At 37.7% G+C, this 21,732-nt stretch overlaps 1 protein-coding gene across 10 annotated transcripts in view; it reads left to right on the top strand.

Moving 5' to 3' along the window:
- The window catches only part of FBXL13 (F-box and leucine rich repeat protein 13), a 204,777-nt gene that overhangs the window by 142,608 nt on the left and 40,437 nt on the right, over positions 1 to 21,732 (top strand). For all 10 annotated transcript variants that reach the window (XM_077863928.1, XM_077863934.1, XM_077863930.1 and 7 more), the window contains one exon: positions 662 to 788. In XM_077863928.1, the coding sequence (XP_077720054.1) occupies positions 662 to 788 (127 nt within the window). The remainder of the gene's footprint in view (positions 1 to 661; positions 789 to 21,732) is intronic.

Genomic DNA, 21,732 nt, shown 5'->3' with positions numbered 1-21,732 from the left:
GGAGACCAAGAAACAGGTCTAATACTCAGTGAGATAAAATAAAAAACACTAGAGTTGTAGACTAGTCTTTTGATCATATCTGAGATGTTTCTCATTAATTTCACATTAGACAATGTTTGAGAGGGAGTCATTAATGAAGTTGTCACTATCTAGACGTGAGTGACTTCTCTGCACCTTTCAAGGACATTATCTCTATCTATGTAAACCTTTACTCTCCCAATGGATGTTCTAGTTGGTGGGTTTGTTCTTGATCCTCCTTACTTGTCAGAGATCTTGTGTATAGTAAGAGCCAATTCCTGTAGCAAACAAGTAAGGGATAAGTGGAAATTTGACCTTCCACTTTTAGTGGTCATTCATCCTACTTATATGATAGTTTTTTGTATGCATGAAGTATTTTTTCTTATTAGAAGCTGCAATATGAAATGAAACCACAGATATATATAGTATATGTTACATATTTAATAATATATCATAATCCACCTCCAATTCATCCTACTTTGTAATACCAAATTATTTTCCACTTTTAAGTTTACTTTTATTTTGAGGAAAAGAAAGTCCTTGCTTCAATACCATTTACTTCTCTCAGACAGTTTTGATTACTGTCTGAAATTACTGACACTGTGATTAAAAGCTAAAATTAATTCTTCGTACTCTCTTTCAGTTGCTCTAATTTAAACTACTTGAGTTTACGAAATTGTGAATATTTGACTGACTTAGGAATTGAACATATTGTATACATCTTTTCCTTGGTATCGGTAGATCTCTCTGGAACAAACATCTCTAATGAGGTAAAGAAAATTTTCAAATTAATTCAAGGACTTTTATTGTTTTCAGCAATATAATCATTTTTCATTTTGTAAACAATGACGAGAACATCAATTATTTTTATTTCCTAAATTATTAGATTATAAAAGGTAAGATTAGGAATATTGTTTCTGGAATAGTGATAGTTGAGGTTATTTGTAAATCAATGGTCTTGTTTCTCTGCTTATAAAATGGTAAACTCAGTATTTTGAGCAAAGTCCTGACAGGTTGGAATGTTACGTGATAGATCTGAAATCTGTTTCATTATAGAAGTTTGGTAATGTGGAAATAATATATTCCAGTTGGCTTATGTATGTTTTTCTTATGGACTGAACATTCAGTAAGACTAGCTGAGTGCCTTAAGATCTCACTCTTTAGTTCAAAACTAAAGTCTAAAAATGGCCTCATCAAATCTACAAAAGGATACATTTTATTTATTCATTTTAAATTTTATATTTTCTTTTTTATTTCAATTTGCCAACATATAAACACCCAGTGTTCATCACATCATTTTAAGGAACTAATTTCTGGGGTATCTGGGTGGCGCAGTCAGTTAAGTGTTGGACTCTTGGTTTGGCTCAGCTTGTGATCTCTGGGTCCTGAGATGGAGTCGCTTGTCAGGGTCTGTGCTCAGAACATAGTGTGCCTGGGACTCTCTCTCCTCCCTCTGCCCCTCCCCCATGCTCTCTCTCTCTAAAATAAATAAATAAATCTTAAAAAAAAAAAAGAGAATGGATAAAGAAGATGTGGTTTATGTATACAATGGAATATTACTCAGCTATTAGAAATGACAAATACCCACCATTTGCTTCAACGTGGATGGAACTGGAGGGTATTATGCTGAGTGAAGTAAGCCAGTCGGAGAAGGACAAACATTATATGTTCTCATTCATTTGGGGAATATAAATAATAGTGAAAGGGAATATAAGGGAAGGGGGAAGAAATGTGTGGGAAATATCAGAAAGGGAGACAGAACGTAAAGACTGCTAACTCTGGGAAACGAACTAGGGGTGGTAGAAGGGGAGGAGGGCGGGGGGTGAGAGTGAATGGGTTACGGACACTGGGGTTATTCTGTATGTTAGTAAATTGAACACCAATAAAAAATAAATTAAAAAAAAAAAAAGAAGCTCATTTCCTGCAAATGGCTGATATACATGAGAGTTGAAACTGAGTTCACACTCATCCTATCATTCCAGCACTGCCCTACTTACTAATCAAAAGGAAGATAAACCTGGAAAGATTTGCCAGGTTTCAAAAAGACTTTAATGGGCTGTAGTTAGAAAAGGAATGCATTGGCTTCTTTTGAAAATCAGTGCATTGGGATGCCTGAGTGGCTCAGTGGTTGGGCATCTGCCTTGGGCTCAGGGCATGGTCCTGGGGTCTGGGATCAAGTCCCACACTGGGCTCCCTGCATGGAGCTTGCTTCTCTCTCTGCCTGTGTCTCTGCCTTTCTCTGTCTCTCATGAATAAATAAATAAAATATTAAAAAGAGAATCAGTGCATTGGAATGAATATAGGAAGACAATAGAGGTGAGGATCTCCCATCTGCTTGCTAAATCCCTATTTATCCCTCAAGCTCATCAAATATCACCTGAGGCCACAGCCCCAGCACATCCTTTAACATGACCTATTTCTCTTCATTTCTCATTGCATTACTGATATCTGTGCTGTGTCCATTCTTTCCTGACATTTAGTGGGCTCTGTTAGATGTAAGACTGTACCTGTTTATTGGTCTTGGTTCTTTCCTTTATCTAAGAGTGAATTTTGATTTGGTCTCCATTCTGCTAGATGATTTCCTCTCCCTTTCCTTGGTAGTGTCATCTATGTATGGTACCAGTGGGGTGGGGGCAGCTACATGTAGTCAACTCATTATGATGGAGACAAGTCTGATCTTGTCAATGTTGTCTTCTGTCCAAGCTGGAATCCCCTGGGATGTCTGTGGTTTCCTGTTTAGTTAGATCCCTGATGTGTCTTCCTTGTCCCAGTTCCAAAGTTCCTTTAAGTCTTCAGGCTCCTTTGATATGTATGCCTTGCTCTGCACCCCTCTGGGTCATGCTGGGGGAATCTGAGGCTGTTTTAAGTCCGTAGTCCTAGACATGCCCTGCAGACATTTTCCTGCTCTTACCTCTGGGTGCATTTGCTTTCAGGCCCAAGCCTCACCCTTCTTTCACCCAGCCATAGAGTGGCTTCGTCATGTCCTTGTGAGGAATTTGTGAGCAATTGGAGGTTAAGAAGGGGAAGAGGCCAGAGCTTACTTCCACCTTTCTTTTCATCATCACCATCAGCTACATTTCCTTTATAATCTTCTCCGTCCAATCAGGCCTCCTGTGGTTCCAACTTTCTTGGTGACCTTGGCCCCTGGGGTCTAAAAACATCTCTTCTCATTGGTCTTCCTGCGTAGGGGGAGTAGTGGCTTCCTGTGGCTGCTCACACCTCTAGATTTGTCATCCTATTTGGCTTCTTAGTTTCTCTGCCACAAATGTAGCCATTCCTTGTCACAATGAAATGTCCTCAGTTTTATGCAGAGTTATTTCTGTTTTCTTCTTTAGATCTTAGCTGATACAACAGCAAGCACAGGAAACCTCTGATGCCTTCTTGCTTTTCACAACCCTACCAGGGAAAGGTAGAATGGACTCCCATTCACTAGTCCCCAAACCTATCAGGAGGTTCCAACTTTCTCTCCAGATAGAGTCCAGGGAGGTCTAGAACAGGGCCCTGAATGAGGGATCCCCCAGCACTTCATTCTTTGCTTCCCTCTAGCTCCTCCCTCTCCTACTCTTTCCTTCCACCTCCTCTCCCCTTCCCTGCTCCCTCCCTTCTCTTATCCTTCCCCTTCTGTTCCTCTCCCTTGTTTTCTGTTTTGCTCTTCTTCTTTTCTCTTGACATAGACTATCTAATCTAGGAATAGAAAAAAATGTTCCAACTGATTATATGGTTTGAAAAATATTATGTCTCAAGTCTTTCATGATTTCAAATTTAAAGCTTAAAGACCTGTGTTTTTTTTTCTCCTGTGTTCTTCTGTAAAAACCTTTCCTGACACATAGATGTCCAGCTGTTTTTAGAAGGGTCATGAGGTAACAAGAGGTAGAGGATCAAAGCACAGTATAAAACACATCAAAATATGATCCCACCAGAGCACTCATCACAAGCCCAGAGCGTCTGGTGAACATTTGTGGAATAAAAGCAGGGAAACTTAAATGCTTTATCCTACTTTTTAGGGAAAGCTCAGTTTTTATTTTCAAAGACCATATACTAAAGTTTTATCTACTGAGGACAAGTTAAAAACTTAGGATATAGCCTCAAGTCCCATTCACATTTTTTTTTCTTGTAAAGAATATACACAATCTGAGAGAGCTCTAAATGGATATCTATGGGGAGAATGGTAGTTATGTTCTGCTAAAACATTGAAAAATAAGTCCTCTGAAGGTTGTTGTTTTCTTCCTCCAAATTGGTTAAATTCTGATCTAAAAGGCAAATGATTGACAATGCAGTACTACAACAGCTGTGGAAGCTAATTTCAAACAGTCAAAATAAAATGAGTCAGCTCAGATATCAATTTGGGCAGCTAAACCCCAGTCTGGATTGTAGGTCTGATGAAGTGCAAATCTGACTAGAGACTTAACATTTGGGATTTAAACTCTGGAATGTTGCAGATATTCACTAGGGATCAAATGTGACCACTTGTGCCTATTGGGGGAAAAAGTTTCTTACATTTTTTAATGATTACGTTCACTCTCAGTTCTTTTAAATAATGAGTTTTCAGTTAGAATCATACTACTCATTTAGTTAACAAATCTGTGTTCTGACTACTTCGTACTCAGTGCTGGGGATGCTGGAATGAAGAAAACAGACATGGCTCCTCAGGCTTGGGGCAAGTGGTTACAAACCATGGTGGGTGTGGGAAATAACGTTGCTCAGAGTCAGAGAAGAACTTTTCCAAGAGAGAAAGAGGGGTATGCGCTGAGCCAAAGAAACACCTGAATAAAGACCTCTAAATAAATAGAGGTTTAAAAGTATGGTGGCCTCAAGGAAATCTGCACATTTGGGTATGGCTTGATCATGAGGAGAATGGTGAGAGATGATACTTAAGAAACAGAGAGACTAGCTCATGATGGGTGTGGAAACCACATCGAGGAATTTGTTCTCTGCCCTTTTGGCAACAGAGGGACATTCAGTATTGTCAACTACGCTATAATAAGGTCAAATAGACATGTTTTAAAGATGACTCTATCTGCTGGATAGATATAGGAATAATAGATGAATAGTTCATGAACTAGATGAACTAAAGCAGTAATCCAGTTATGAGCATCCGCATTAAGGCTAGAGGGAGGGAGACGGTAATAGGGCTGGAGCAAAGTCTGCAGATTTGGGAGGCACTGAGAAAAAAGAATCAACAGGAGATAGAAATAGACTGTGGGGATAAAGAAGAGAGTTAAGGAATCAAGGATGATGCCATATTTTTGGCTTGAGCATCTGTATAAATGGTGGTGTCCCTTACTGAACTATGTCCTTTCCATAGTGGGAGGAGCAGGTTTGCTGTTTATTTGAGTCACCTGTAAGACAGCTTTATAGAGTTGTAGAGAGCTCAGAAAATACTCAGAGAAATCACCGAAATTCACTCCTCAGAGATAGAAAGAGCTTTTTAGGTTTGCAGAGGGTGAAGCAGTGTTGCATTCTGAAAATCATGGAAACTCACGAGGAAGTTAATCAGCAAAAGCAAAAACGCGTATAGTCAGAAACTTAGATATTTAAGTGAGAAAGCTAATTTAAATGGGGGAGGAAAGAGGAGAACACAGTTATTTCAAACTGTATACATATCTTATAATAATTAGAAAATAGTGAATAATGCATCATCCATGAATAAAAGTTCAAGAAGTTTAAGAAGTTATGTTTAAGAAGTTATCTGGTAATTACATTTCAGAGAATGAGGAAATACATCAGTTTTCCTCTTCCGATATAAAGAGGACAGGGTTTACTAGTGAAAGAAATAGCTTACTAATGTGATGGTGTAATTTTTTTTTAAAGACTTATTTATTTATTTATTTTAGAGAGAATGAGTCGGGCGGGGGGGAAGATGGAGAGAAAGAGAGAGACAGAAACTCAGCAGACTCCACACTGCCTGGAGCCTCATAGGGGCTCAGCGCAGGGCTCCATGTGGGGCTGGATCTCACAACCTGGAGATCAGACCTGAGCCAAAACCAAGAGTGGAATGCCCAACCGACTATGCCACCCAGGCACCCCTACTGTGATGGTATCTTAAAGTATCGTAAAAGTCTTTAATCTCCTATAGCTTTTTAAATGTCTAATTAAATAGGATGTTAATAATTCCCTTGCTACCCTGGAGGATTGTTTGAATATGAGGTTGTATCTCCATGTATGTGGGAAAATATTTTCTTCTAGTTAGGGAGAATTAGCACCTACCAAGACCACATACCCACAGTTAGGGCAGTTCAGTCCATTGCTTACGTTGTCTTAGTCACTGCCATGTTTGCTGTTAAAAGGAAAAATGAGTCAGAGCAATGTTCCAGACAGTGCGCTTAAACAGTGGTTTAGGACTCTTTCATTTGCCTGATGTTTGAAATCTTTAATTATGAGCACCATATCTTGAGTGCCTGTATGTGGGCAATCTCCTGGAGCCCCCTCACTAGGATGTGAGATCCATGAAGACTCTGTTTTCTTTATTGCTGTTTTCCCTGAACCCTTGGGGTAGTAGACACTTGATAAATACTCACTGAATGAAGAAACAAATGCTGAGCTATAGGGTTACCAAATGTGAACAGCATCTGTTCTCTGCAGTCCAGTTTGGAAGGGTAAGTAAGGGTAATTTAAATATGGTGTGACAAGTATAGTGTTGGAAGAAGAGAGGAAGGCGACTCTTAGCTCAGCCTGCTCCGCATGCAAGCATGCGAATGAACTCTGAACAAGGGACTGACTCTAGGTAGCTTGATATGACTAAAATATACTATGAAAAGGAGATGTCACTGAGGAATTCCATACTGTGCCAAGGAGCTTGGACTTGAACCAGTGGATGACGAGCCAGCAGGTAGTAGGGAAGTCACAATCGTAGTTAGCTTCCCATTTTAGATAGATTATTTGAGTTGTTCCCTGGGGGACAGATTGGAGGAGAGAAAGACTAAAGGTAGGGAGCCCAGTGGGAGGTCTTTTAGTAGCTAAAGAAACACATGATGAATTTGTGAACCAGGTAGAGGCCAGAAATAGTAAGAAAGGAACATACCTTTGGACATGCCACCGAAAGAACTTGCAGATTGATTAGTTGTGGGAGATCAGGACCTGGCATGAAGGTGGAAGGATAATGAGGATTCCAAAAATCTGGCTTTGGGTAGCTGACGGTCCTCCCTCGAAAAAGAGAGATAACTGGTGCTGAGGGCAAGCTGATTTCACTTTTATCAGACATAGAGTGTATAGCACGTTCAGCCAAAGGTGTGGGAGAGACATCTTGAAGGGAGATTCATAGGAGTCATTAGCATGGAGATGTGAATGTGGCCAAGATCCTCAGAGAGTGTGGGAAGTGAAGAGAAATGTGCACCCAGGAAGAACACAATAGAATACCAATATTTAAGGAGTGGGAATAAGATGAATCCATAAAGGAGAATAAAGAAAGAAGGTGAGAAAGATTGTAAGAGAACCAGGTGAGTGTAGTCATGTGAGGAGGACTGAGGAATATCCAACAGTGTCTAATAAAACATGGAAAGACTAAAATTTGAAAGAATATTTACTATTAATTAAACAGATCCCTGCCTACCGTCCCGATATCTCATGCTCCTCCTCTCCTCATTTCCTCTCCTTCAGCCTCACTGCCTTCTTTTAGCTCCGCAGACAAGTCAAAATCTTTCCTACCTCAGGACCTTTATACATGTTGCACTTCCTGCCTGGGATGTGCCTCCTTCTCTTCTTCATGTGCCTAAGTAGGGAGATGCTGAGCAAGTAAACCCTGATGATCGTAACATAGTGAAAACATGTTGGCATAAGAGAATAGTGCCTTGTTAAATTTTTTGAAATAATTTTATAATAAACACTGGTCCTGCTCTCCATAATTATAAAAAAATCATACTTCTTGGGATCCCTGGGTGTGTTTCTCATGAGTAAATAAATAAAATCTTTTTAAAAAATCACACTTCTCAGTCTAGATCACTCCAAGACAGTATCAATGGGTTTTATTTTATTGATGCATTCTTTCTTAAGAAAACATAAATCACAGGGTGACACTAATGTCTCTTGACGTTTTTTCTCAATAGGTAAGAATTCTCTAGTTCCTTTTTTTTTCTAGTTCCTAATATACCATATCTTATTTCTGTCACACTATAGCATAGTTCCCCAGAGAGGTGTTATCTATTTAGATGGCCTCACAGTAATAATACCTCTTGAATCACGGGTAGGACGCAAAATATTTTCAAATTGAATTGAAAAAAATTCTGATTGAATGTTGGCATATGGTTTCCATGTTAATTGTAATTGTATATGTTATAAAGTGTAGTCTAAAATCTCTTCTCTCTATCCCTCTGCCTCTTGCTCCATCCCTGCGGCCACTGCAAATAGTTCAAGCACTATTTCTCCTTACTAACTTCTTGCCTTAAGTGTCACTGGTCTTCAAAGCTGTTCTCCACTCAACTGCAGTGTGATCCTTCAGCATGCAAATTGGAGCCTATTGTTTCCTTGCTCATATTTCTTCAAAAGCTCCACATTTGCTTTCGGTTTAAAGTCTAACCAATCTAGTGGAGAGGTCCAATCTCTTCCTGAGGTGGCCCCTACCTACCTCTACCACTTCACCCCCACCAGACATCTACTTTTCATCTTGAACTCCACAGACACAGAACTGACTCTCCTGTAGCTCCTCAAACATGTCATGCTCTCCTTGCCTTCCCACCTCTGAAAATTATTCTGTCTGAAACACCCTCTCCCTTTGTCCACCTAGTAAATTCTTGCTTATCCCAAAAGTTTCAACTGTGTGAAGCTCTCCCGGAACTCCTGGGCAGACTTAGGATCTTTCTGTCTTATTTCCACTGTCCTTTACAATGCCCCCACAAAAGCCATTTGCTCATTATATTTTAATATTTATTCCACACCTGTCTCCCTACAATACTGTAAGCCTCCTGATGGTAAAGGCTGGGAAGCCTAGCATAATGCCTAGGGGCATGTAAAATATTTGTGAGTCAATGAGTGAGTGAATGAATGAATTTTGTACCATTTCTTTCCTTTTACCCAAACACTCCAGGCTTCTTTAAATTCCACATTTTCTCAGCTATGTTGTGAGTTGGAGTAGGAGTGCTTACAGCTGCGTGTCTTAATCTGGTGATACACTTTCAAGAGACCACCCATCTGCATGGAACACACACATAAATAAGGCCTGAGGCTTAGTGAAGCATAACCTCTAAAGCAGGAAACATATGAAATCACTTGGGATTCAATAAATAGAAAGAATGAGAATTAAAAGGAAACAGGGAAACTCAGAGGCAAATGGGCTTGCCTTGGATTTTCAAAAGCATAGAACAAGCACTCTGCCCTGGTTATATGCTTACATATGGAGTTTGACCTCTTCTTAGTCCTTTCCAGGCCCTTCTCCTAGCTAGTGGCCTTATATGACTCTGTTGATACCATCATGAGCAATAGTGATTTTCCTTACAGAGGCTACAGGACAATTGTCTCCTGTTGCCAGCAAAATGCCTACTGGAAACGTTGCAAAAGGAGAATCTTTGATGCCAGAACCCTCCCCTTGACCTCCATTAGATAGAAGGCAAGCAGTCTCAAGGCCAGATGCTCTATTTCTAGGTAACAAAGATGCTGATTTTCTTTCTCTCCATATATATAGAGTGAGGACGTATTTCTGTGTGTTGACCAAAGCCTGATTTCCTTTAGATCTATAGGTCAGTAAATTAGATCTAATGGTTAATACATTAAAAAATATGATTACAAAATTCATACTAACAATCAAGTAAGGAGAAATAAATATTAATAGATAAATAGATAAAATAATAATAGATAAATAGATAAAATAGATTAAAAATTGAGAAAAAGAAAGCTAAATTATTTTTATAAAATTGTAATTGCGGGATCCTTGGGTGGCTCAGCAGTTTAGCGCCTGCCTTTGGCCCAAGACGTGATCCTGGAGACCCGGGATCGAGTCCCATATCGGGCTCCCTGCAGGGAGCCTGCTTCTCCCTTTGCCTGTGTCTCTGCCTCTCTCTCTCCCTGTGCCTCTCATGAATAAATAAATAAAATCTTAATAAAATAAAATAAAATTGTAATTGCTAACCATAGAATAAGAGGAAAATCACTTGTGAGGTTAAAATACATTCTGAAGGACTTTGCACAAGATAGCGTTATCAGTGATTTTAGAAAGAGGATGTGCTAATTGAGATAAAACATATTTCCAAGTATAAGTTTTGTTCCTTATCTCTAAAAGAATGTGGTAAGCAGCACCAAACAGAACAAATCTTTCAGAAAGGAACATATGAAATATAAGCACTAGTTCACATAATTATGAAGAGAAATAGATTCTATCCAAGAATTCTGAGAGTACGCCAGCAAGATAAAATTGGCTCCACAAAAACAGATAGTTTTACAGACTACTCATTCATTCACAAATATTTATTCATTGTCAATTGTCTATTAAACACCATGCAAGGTTCTGGGAGTACTAAATTTACAGACATAAAAAAAAATTGACATAGATCTGGTCACAAGGTACAGTCTAGTGGCAAAACAGTAACAACAAGAGTGACAACACTACTTGGTTAAAAGTTACCAAAAGCATAAGTTCAAAGTGTGCCTTCACATCTTGTCTGATATGACCACACTATGATATCTTGGGCAAGTTACTTAACCTTTCTGGGCCTTCATTTCCCTGTCTTTAAAACACTGTTTATAATATACTTTCCTCATAGTGTTGTGAAGAGTAAACAAGATAACAAATGTAAGCTGCCTAACATAGTTCCTGGCACATGGTAAGCACTCAATGGATCTTAGCAATGATTTATTCAAATTATGGCATAGGAGGTATATTTGTTGTGAAGAAGATTTATGTATATATATAAATATATATGGTTACATATGCTATATCTTGGCAGCATGGATAAGTTGAAAAGTGAGTGCTTATGTCTCTGTTGTCTATTTGTGGAGAAGTCAGGGGACACTTTTCAGCTTTTGAGGTGAGGCTGAAGGTTTCATTCAGTAGGTGTTTGTAGGTAAAGACAGACATTCTCAGTGAAGGAAGAAGCAGGTGGGAAGACATGGAGACATGAGAGAGGGTTATGTGTTGGGGGACCCACAGCTGATTTTGTGTTGTCATAGCATGGCCCAAGGAGATAGGGGATGAGGCTGGAGAAAGGTGGAGGGTAGAATGTGACTGGCCTTGGGTGCTCTGTGAGGTGATTCAGACTATGTGCTATATGCAATGGAGCCACTGCAGAACTCGGAGTGGAACTCGTACAGCTAGAAATGAGGTTTTGATGGTGGTGGTGGAATGGATATGTACAAGAGACATTTAGGAAGTAGTTAGGTAGGGCTTGGTGATTGATTGGCTGGATACAGAGAGTAGAGGGGATGGGGGGAAACCGACAATGCCCAGGTTTTTACTGGATCAACTGCAGACATGGTGGTTCTGTTAACCAGAAAAAGAGCCTAAGAGAGAGATTAGGACTTGGAAACAAGATGCTGAATTCCATTTTAGACATGTTTGGTTCCACTACTACGACACAACCCTCTACACTATGGGCCCCTTCTATTCTGAGTGGCAAGAAGAAGACATAACCATTTGACTTTTGGAGTCACCATTTTTGTTTTGTTTCATTTTGTTCCTCAGTATGTCTGGCAAGGGATCATAGGAACTAGGTATATTCCAATTCAACCATTAACTGAAAGCAGAAAATTTACTGAAAAGCAGGTTTTCAACAGCCTCTCCCAAGTTCTGTCCCTTCTATCACAATTTACATTTCATTTTTATCCTCAAAAAAGGGGGTGGGGCAGCAAGAAAGGAGGCTTCTTGTTTGCTGTCAGGGATCTTTTGTTCTTTTTTGATTTCTTATGACCTAAACTTCTAATAATTACATCAAAGTTCTCAGTTATTCTAGACTCCTGAGTACCCCATTGCATCTTATTTCATTGAATGTGTTTTCTAATATCCTTCAAATATCAAATATCCTAAGTTGCACAGGTCACATTTATAGGTTTCCCAGCCAGGGAAATCTAGGACCTATAAAGAGAATCATAAAAGTTGCAAAACTCAAAGAGCAAGGTACTTAAAATCAAAGTTCATCATGAGCTGTTCACCTTCAGCCAGACTCCCTACTGAGGAACCCATTAAAACTTTGTGGTTTCCAGCTTGAATGCTAGTGCTCTGAAAGTAACAATACTGATTTTCAGGTGCTTATGGCACACCCAAGCATCTAATTATCAATTAGGAAAGATCTGGAGCTCGGGAAAGAGATCTGGGCTAGATATAGAGATGGTTGATGTAGTTGAAGCCACAGATGAGCTAGAAGAAGAAAAGAGGTTAAGTTCAAGCCTCCAGGAAACCAGTATTTATTGGGTGGATCTGAAAGATGAACCCACAAAAGAAACTGAAAATGAACATCCAGAGAAGTAAGTTAGGAAGGAGTTTAGACTAATATCGAGGGAATGAAGGGAGGTGGTGTTTCAAAATGCAGGAGACTGTCAGCAAGGGCAAATTTCACACGTGCCTCAAGTAATATGAAGATAGGGACGTGTTAATTTTTATAAAACAAAATTGCTCATCCATGTATATGGTTGTACATGGGCACATCGAAAGCTTAGTATGGGGACACTTGGGTGGCTCAGCAGTTGAGCTTCTGCCTTCAACCCAGGATGAGATCCTGGAGTCCCACATCAGGCTCCCTGCATGGAGCCTGCTTCTCCCTCTGCCTGTGTCTCTGCCTCTCTCTCTGTGTCTCTCATGAATAAATAAATAAAATCTTAAAAAAAAAAAAGAAAAGAAAAAAGCTTAGTATTTTGGTTGAATATTGGTGCTTTATGCTATTATAGTTTGTTTGGGACAGACAGTAAACTACCCAGAACTCTTGTGGGTCTGTGTAAAGGAATTAAGCACGGTGTTAATGTTTTATATAATTCTTTGTAGATGTACAAAAAGACTTAATAATGGACACACGTATGTTTTTCCAAATTATTCTAAATTATTTTTCACAAACATTGAGAAATTTCACAGGTTTATTCACTCATTTTCTTTGCCCTTTTCTTCATTCTTTTGATATGTAATTAGCTGGGTCCTACTATATTTAAAGCAGCAATCCTAGGTTTGAGTGTAAAAAACAAGAATAAGACAAGAAGTCTGCCTTGAAGTTGTTATAAATATTTTCCCCCATCAATTTTTCTCTTCTTTTGAACTGGACATTTTGTTGTTTTGACTACTTGCTTTCCCTATGGGTTGTAGCAAATTTTTTTATTGCTATCAGCAATAAAATAAACATGGAAACCTTACATTCATTTACCAATATTGCCTGTTTTAACTTCACAAAAATATCTAGGAATTAAAACTTTATTGTTATTTGAATTTGCATTTTAAAAAAATCTAATAATAATTTTGTCCTAGATCTGCTGATTATCACTACAATTGTATTTCATCTTACATGAATTTTCTGTTGAAATTCTTTACACACTCATACATTGGGGTCTCAATACTTCTGCCAATTTGTTGGAATTGCCTCTAATAGTGTATTATTAATCATTTGTCGTATTTTCATATTTTCTCCATATCTTTACAATGGCTTATCTCACTACTGTGGAAGAGAGATTTCAGTGTTTTAATTTGAAAGCCTACAAGCTACTGCTTGTATATTCAAGAAAAATGAATTAAAAGTTGAACAAACTATGCAATCTTATGTAGATTTTACTAAGAAATTGTTTCTTTACTCATGCAGGAGAGATTATAAAGTTTATTAGATTATTTACTCTTCTGGTGTGCCTGTATTAAAGTGTTGACAGTTTCAAACTGAAACATACTATAAATACAGATGATTTGTAGCAATGTGGCTGTCAGATAAGTTACATTGCATTTTATTCTAATGTTAATACTCCTAGACCATCTTTCTAAACTTTTTCTAAAAACACAGTGTCTCAGAAAAGAGCCAAGTTCAGGTTTTAAAGAATAAATTTATTTTCAGAATGTTAAGCTTTGTTTCATAAAGTTGCATCCATATCAGTTTCATTTATAAAACATGTTTCATTTGTTTTTAAATTATGATCAAATGTCTTAAAATAAGACAAAATATTGGTGTTTTTGTTTTCCTCGGTGTGTTGTCTTTTGCCAATAAATAACATAATCACACCAATCAAAACAGTAAATTTATATTGTATATGCTCAAGAGGAACTTGGAGAACTTTAAATATTGTTAAGGTAAACACAAAAAAATTAACAGCAATAGTTGTTATGTCTAAAATAATCTTATTTTATTCAAAACATCTCCCAAAATATTCAGCAAATTGAAGAGAAATGATGATAGAAAAGATAGAAAGGTGCTAACAAATATTGAAGGAGGGGTAGAATGAGAAAAATCAGCATTTTGCACTCAATGAAATATGTGATTTAGTCAAGGATCACCAATTAGTGCTAAAACCATTGACCAAAAGGTTTCTGGAAAACTGTATTCTTATGGTCTCAAAGAATCACACCACAGATTATTTATTAAGTAAAAAGTAAAAATATACTCTAATGAAAGATCTATGTTACTACTTGAGTCAAGAGAATAGGAGCATCACCAACCAGTGGGACACTTCACGTGTGTACATGCCTCTTAACTGGATGCAACAGCACCTACGTAGTATTCTTGCAGAAAATCTTTACCTAGAATCTAATCATAAGGAACAATTGGACAAATCCAAAATGTGAGACATTCTACATAACAACTGACCTGGGAGCTTTAAAAGTCAATGTCTTCAAAGGCAAAATTTAAAGAAAAAAAAGGCTAACAACACATGACAACTAAATGTGATGCATGAACCCTAACTGGGTCTTGGATAAAAAACAAATATTGGCTTTATATTAGATAGTACAATATTACTGTTAATTTTAAGCATTATAATACTATATATACTATACTATGTATATTAAAAATGTCCTGGGATCCCTGGGTGGCGCAGCGGTTTAGCGCCTGCCTTTGGCCCAGGGCGCGATCCTGGAGACCTGGGATCGAATCCCACGTCGGGCTCCCGGTGCATGGAGCCTGCTTCTCCCTCTGCCAGTGTCTCTGCCTCTCTCTCTCTCTGTGTGACTATCATAAATAAATAAAAATTAAAAAATAAAAATAAAAAAAATAAAAAGGATTTATAAAAAAATAAAAAATTAAAAAAATAAAAATGTCCTTATTCTTAAGGAGAATTTACATACATAAAGCTACAGAATATTTAGGGGTAAAGCATCATGATATCTGAAACCTATTTTCAAATGGTTCAGGGAAATTTATAACATATATATATGAAATATATAATAATAGCAAATATCTATGCGTTCAACATAGGACCACCTACATACATAAAGCTAAACAGACATAAAGGGAGAGATTGGCAGCAATACAATAATAGTAGGAGACTTTAATGCATCATTTGTATCAGTGGATAGATCATCCAAACAGAAAATCAACAAGGAAATAATGGCTGTGAATAAGACTAGATGAACTTAAGAGGTATATATAGAACATTCCATCCCCAAACAACAGAATACAGAATTTTCAAGTGCACATAGAACATTCTCTAGGACAGATCACATAGTAAGCCACAAAACAAGTCTTAATAAATTTAAAAAGACTGAATTCATATCAAGCATCTTTTGTGAACAAAATTTCAAAAAAAATTCAAGAAAAAATAAGTCAATTACAAAAAACAAAACAAAAAACCCAAAACAATAACAAAAAGAACCCGAAAAATCCCCCACAAACACATGGAAGCTAAACAACATCCTAAAAAACAATCAATCAGTCAATGAAGAAGAGAAAATTTAAAAATACATGGAGACAAATGAGAATGAAAACAAACCATCCAAAATCTTTGGGATGCAGCCAAAGTAGTTCTAAGAGGAAAGTTTATAGTGATAAAGACCTACCTCAAAACAAGAAAAATCTCAAAAAACAATCTACACTTACACCTAAAGGAACTAGACAGAGAAGAACAAACAAAGCTCCAAGTTAGTAAAAGTAAGGACATAATAAAGAATAAAGTGGAAATAAATGAAAGAGAGATGAAAGGAAAAAAAATAGAAAGGACAAATGAAACCAAGAGCTGGTTCTTTGAAAAGATAAAAAAATTGACAAACCTTTAGCTAGGCACATCAAGAAAGAGAGAGAACTAAAATATTTTCAAAATTAAAGAGAAAAAGAACAACCAACAACACAGATATAAGAGAATATCATAAAAATTATATGCTAACATATTGGACAAATTAGAGGAAATGGATAAATTCCTAGAAAGTTATAATCTTCCAAAACAGAATGAGGACAAAATAGAAATTTTGAACAGACCGATAATGACTAATAAAGTTGAATTGGCAATCAAAAAACTCCCAACATGTCAGCCCCGGGGGGTTTAGCACCGCCTTCAGCCCAGGGCGTGATCCTGGAGACCCAGTCCCATGTCGGGCTCCCTGCATGGAGCCTGCTTCTCCCTCTGCCTGTGTCTCTGCCTTTCTCTCTCTCTCTGTGTCTTTCGAGAGTAAATAAATAAAATCAAAAAACAAACAAACAAACAAACAAACAAAAACCTCCCAACAAACAAAGTCCAAGAAAAACTGGCATCACAGATGAATTCTACCAAACAAACAAACAAAAATACCTATTCGTCTAATACTATTCCAAAAATAGAAGAGGAAGGAAAACTTTCAAATTCATTCTATGAGGCCACTATTATCTTGATATCAAATCCAAAGAACCCACAAAAAAAAAAAAAAAAAAAAAAGAAAGAAAGAGAAAGAAAAGAATACTATAGGCTAATATCACTGCTGAACATAGATGTAAAAATCCTCAACAAAATCCTCAACCTAAATTCAACAATACATTTATGCCAGACATGCAAGGATTGTTTAATATTTGTAAATCAATCAATGAGATACATCACATTTACAAGAGGAAGGATAAAAACCATATAATCATCTCAATAAGTGCAGTAAAGCCTTTGACAAAATACATCTGTTCGGGATCCCTGGGTGGCGCAGCGGTTTGGCACCTGCCTTTGGCCCAGGGCGCGATCCTGGAGACCCGGGATCGAATCCCACATCAGGCTCCCGGTGCATGGAGCCTGCTTCTCCCTCTGCCTGTGTCTCTGCCTCTCTCTCTCTCTCTCTCTCTCTCTATCATAAATAAAAAAAAAAAAAAAAAAAAAAATTAAAAAAAAAATACATCTGTTCATGATAAAAATTTTCAACAATATAAGTTTAGAGAGAACATACCTCAACATAATAAAGGCCATATATGAAAAATCTATAGCTGCAATCATATTCCATGGTGAAAACCTACAAGCTTTTCCTCTAAGGTGAGGAACATCACAAGGATGTCCACTCCCACCACTTTTATTCAACATAATACTAGAAGACCTACCCATAGCAATCAGATAAGAAAAGAAATAGAAGATATCCAAATTGGTAAGGAAAAAGTAAAAGTGTCACTAATTGTACATGATATAACACTATACATAGAAAATTGTAAAGATTCCACCCCCAAATTTCTAAAGTAACAAATGAATTGAGTAAAATTACAGGATGTAAAATTAATATATAGAAAGCATTGTGTTTCTATAGACTAATAATGAAGTAGCAAAGAGAGAGATTAAGAAAACTATCCTGTTTACAATTGCACTAAAGAATGAAATACCTGGGAATAAATTTAACCAAGCAAGTGAAAGACCTGTACTCCAAAAACTATAAGACAATGATAAAAGAAATTGAAGATGACACAAGCAAATGGGAAGATATACCATGCTCGTGGATTAGAAGAATTAACACTGTCAAAATATTCATATTACCCAAAGCAATCTATAGATTCAACATAATCCCTATGAAGATAACAATAGTATTTTCAAAGAACTAGACCAAACAAATAATCCTATGATTTGTATGAAACAACAAAAGAACCTGAATAGCTAAAGCAGTCTTGAGAAAGAACAAAGCTGAAGTTATCACAATCCCAGATTTCAAGATACTACAAAGTTATAGTAAACAAAAGACTATGGTTCTTGCACAAAAATAGACACAATGATCAATGGAACAGGATAGAGAGCCCAGAAATTGATCATTTCTGTGGTCAATTATTTCATGACAAAGGAAGCAAGAATATACTATGGGAAAAAGACAATCTTTTCAATAAATTATGTTGGGAAAACTGGACAGCTACAAAAAGGCAAAAGAATGAAACTGGATCACTTTCTTACACAATATATATAAAAATAAACTCAAAATGGATTAAAGACCTAAATGTGAGACCTGAAACCATAAAACTTCTGAAAGAAAACATAGGCATTAATCTCTTGGGTATCAGCCTTAGAAACATATTTATGAATATGTCTCAGGTAAGAGAAACAAAAGCAAAAATAAACTGTTGGGACTACACCAAAATAAAAAGCTTTGGAGAGCAAAGGAAGCCACGGACAAAACAAATGTAACCATATACATATTATATATGTTTAAGTCTTTATATATATATATATTTATATATATAAAATATATAAAATTTTATATAAATAATATATATTTATATATATAAATATATATTATATATAATATATATTTATATATAATATATAATATATATATAAATTTTCTTGAAGCATTTTTTAAAAAATATTTTATTTATTTATTTGTGAGAGACACAGAGAGAGGCAGAGGGAGAAGCAGGCTCCATGCAGGGAGCCTGATGTGGGACTTGATCCCGAGACTCCCCTGAGCCCAAGGCAGACGCTCAACCACTGGGCCACCCAGGCATCCCAAAACATTTATTTTATTTTATTTATTTTATTTTATTTTATTTTATTTTAATTTTTTTAATTTTATTTTTTATGATAGGCACACAGTGAGAGAGAGAGAGAGGCAGAGACACAGGCAGAGGGAGAAGCAGGCTCCATGCACCGGGAGCCCGACGTGGGATTCGATCCCGGGTCTCCAGGATGGTGCCCTGGGCCAAAGGCAGGCGCCAAACCGCTGCACCACCCAGGGATCCCCTAAAACATTTATTTTAAAACTGGAAGTTTGTACCTGAGTCCCCTTCACCTAATTTGCCCATCCCCCGCCCCCGCCTCCCTCTCCTCTGAACAAACCACCAGCTTGTTCTCTGTATTTGTGTTTGTGTTTTTGATTGTTCATTTGTTTTTAAGACTCCACATATGTATATATACATATATATAAAACTATATCCACAGATATATTAATAAAATCATGTATGTTCATACACACACATTAATTAAGCAAATGTAGCAAATGTTTACAATTGGTGAGTTTAGGTAAAGAGTATACAGGTGTATGACTCAGCTGTATGCTAAGTACACACACACACACACACACCAACATTTGGTAACTAGTTGACTATTGATGTCTATCTACAGCTGCTAAATAGTTCCAGATGTAAAATTGCAGGAGGGGGGAGAATTGTTTTCAAGGATTTGTTTGCTCTGAAATGTCTTGTGTACATGTAGCAGTTCCTGGCAGAGTTCAGTGTTCCCTCCCACGACTTCTAGTGACCCTAAATTGAACTACTTCCCAAGTAATTCACACATTCCTAATGAAGTCTTTGTTCATGCCCTTTCCACAGTCTAAAACACTATTCTTATTATTTTGCTTATCAAAAATCCTAGTTGGTCTTTAAGGCCTAATTCAAATTCCCCTTTTCCATGAGCCTTTTCTAGACTGCCAGGTCCTGCTCTGTGGTCCTTATACCGCTCTTAAAACACGTGAGGTTTGTGGGTTTTGTTTTTTATTTTTGTTTGCATTATGGTCACTTAGGTATCAACTCATATTCCTTAAAGGGGGAAACTTTCGTTTAACTCTGTTGCACAGAATGAAGTCCCAATTCCTTAGAATGATGTATAAGGCTCTTGGGACTTGGTGCCCGCTTTCTTTTAAGTCTTATGTCTTGACGCTCCCTTCAATGGGCCTGATACCAGAGCTACAATATCAACCAATTACTGGGAGTCCCGCAGCCCCTCAGATCCAGATCCCACCCCCCCCCCCCCCCCCTGCCCCGCAACGTGGCCTACCAAGGAGTAAACTGCTCCTGAGGACTCCTGTGGATTCTGGGGGCCTCACACTTCTCATCCAACCTGTAATCCTGCCTACCACACCAGATGCTTTCCCTCTGATTCCTGTGCTTCATTACAATTTATTCCCTTCCTATGCTTTGGGAAAATAAACCAAAACCTTTCCAGTAAAATGTTCACAAGTTTGGCTGATTTTTGAAGGAGCTTAAGGAGGACTTAAATTTTCTTGGTTACAACTTCCCTGAAAAGTAAGCCTCCACCTGCCCTTTGCCCTAATGAGGCCCAGTCACTCCATTTGTTGCTTCCTCGTTCCTCCTTATTTTTTCCTTATCGTCCCACCTTCCTCTTTCCACACCTCCTAGAAGTAAAAGTTTGGAACCCCCAAGACTTTCATCCCAAGCACTTAACAAGGATTTCAGGGAACATCTAATGTGAAACATTTATGAACCTCAAGGTGCCAAGTGGAACATTTGACCTTGCCGGCTTTGATATTCTTTAGGTCATGAATCTGAAAAGCTTCTGAGTCAAAAAGCCATTAAAAAAATGAATCCTCGGGGGGAGGGGGATCCCTAGGAGGCTTAGCTGTTTGGCGCCTGCCTTTGGCCCAGGGAGCGATTCTGGAGTCCCGGGATTGAGTCCCATGTCGGCTCCGGCATGGAGTCTGCTTCTCCCTCTGCCTGGGTCTCTGCCTCTGTGTGTGTGTGTCTCTCATGAATAAATAAATAAAATCATAAAAAAAAAAGAAAGAATCCTGTTGACTGGAATAGTGTATTTTACTTGTTCTGAGAGCTGGGCTCCCACACTAGCACAACACAGTTTTCAGCAGAGGCCTGGTCTCCTCCAGCTGGATTAGATTTGCTACTCAGTCACAAAGTTGTTTACTTACGGCAGCATGGCCTTATGATAACTTGTCCAGCGCGTTAGCATGATGACATCTCCTGCTCCCTGTCTTGCTAACAGGATTGGCCGTCTGGGTCTGAGAAATTTCTGTGTTCATCTTGGACTGAAAGGATGCTGTAGGAGTATTTCTGATTCGTATTTAGCTATACAATTACTACATTAATAAATCTTTACAAACATCTTTACTGAGATATGATTTACATACTATAAAACTCAATGATTCAAAGTGTACAATTTAGTGGGTTTTGGTATATTGATGGAGTTAGGCAACCATCACCACAATCTAATTCCAGAACATCTTCATCACTTCAAAAAGAAGCTCCCCTCCCATAAGCAGTATTCCCTAGCCTCGACCCAGTCACCAGCCAGACTTGGCAACCACTAATCTACTTTCTGGTTCTACATATTTGCTTATTCCAGACTTTTCAAATAAGTGGAACCATAAAATATGTGGCCTTTTGGGTTTGGTTTCTTCTACTCAGCATAATGTTTTAAAAGTTTTTTTATCTACACAGTAGTATGCATCATACTTTATTATTGCTAAATAATATCCTATTATATGGATATAACACATTTTATTTATCCTTTCACCAATTGATGGACATTTGTCTTGTTTCATTTCTTTTCTCTATTATGAATAATGCTGCTATGGAACATCTGAGTACAAGTTTTTTTGTATTATTATTTATTTATTTATTTTTTTTATGATAGTCAGAGAGAGAGAGAGGCAGAGACACAGGCAGAGGGAGAAGCAGTCTCCATGCACTGGGAGCCCGACGCGGGACTCGATCCCGGGTCTCCAGGATC

This window comes from Canis aureus, chromosome 21 (assembly GCF_053574225.1).
Source record: "Canis aureus isolate CA01 chromosome 21, VMU_Caureus_v.1.0, whole genome shotgun sequence".
NCBI classification, from domain to species: domain Eukaryota; kingdom Metazoa; phylum Chordata; class Mammalia; order Carnivora; family Canidae; genus Canis; species Canis aureus.
Note: the sequence above shows the minus strand (reverse complement) of the source record. Positions and strands in the feature narration are given on the sequence as shown.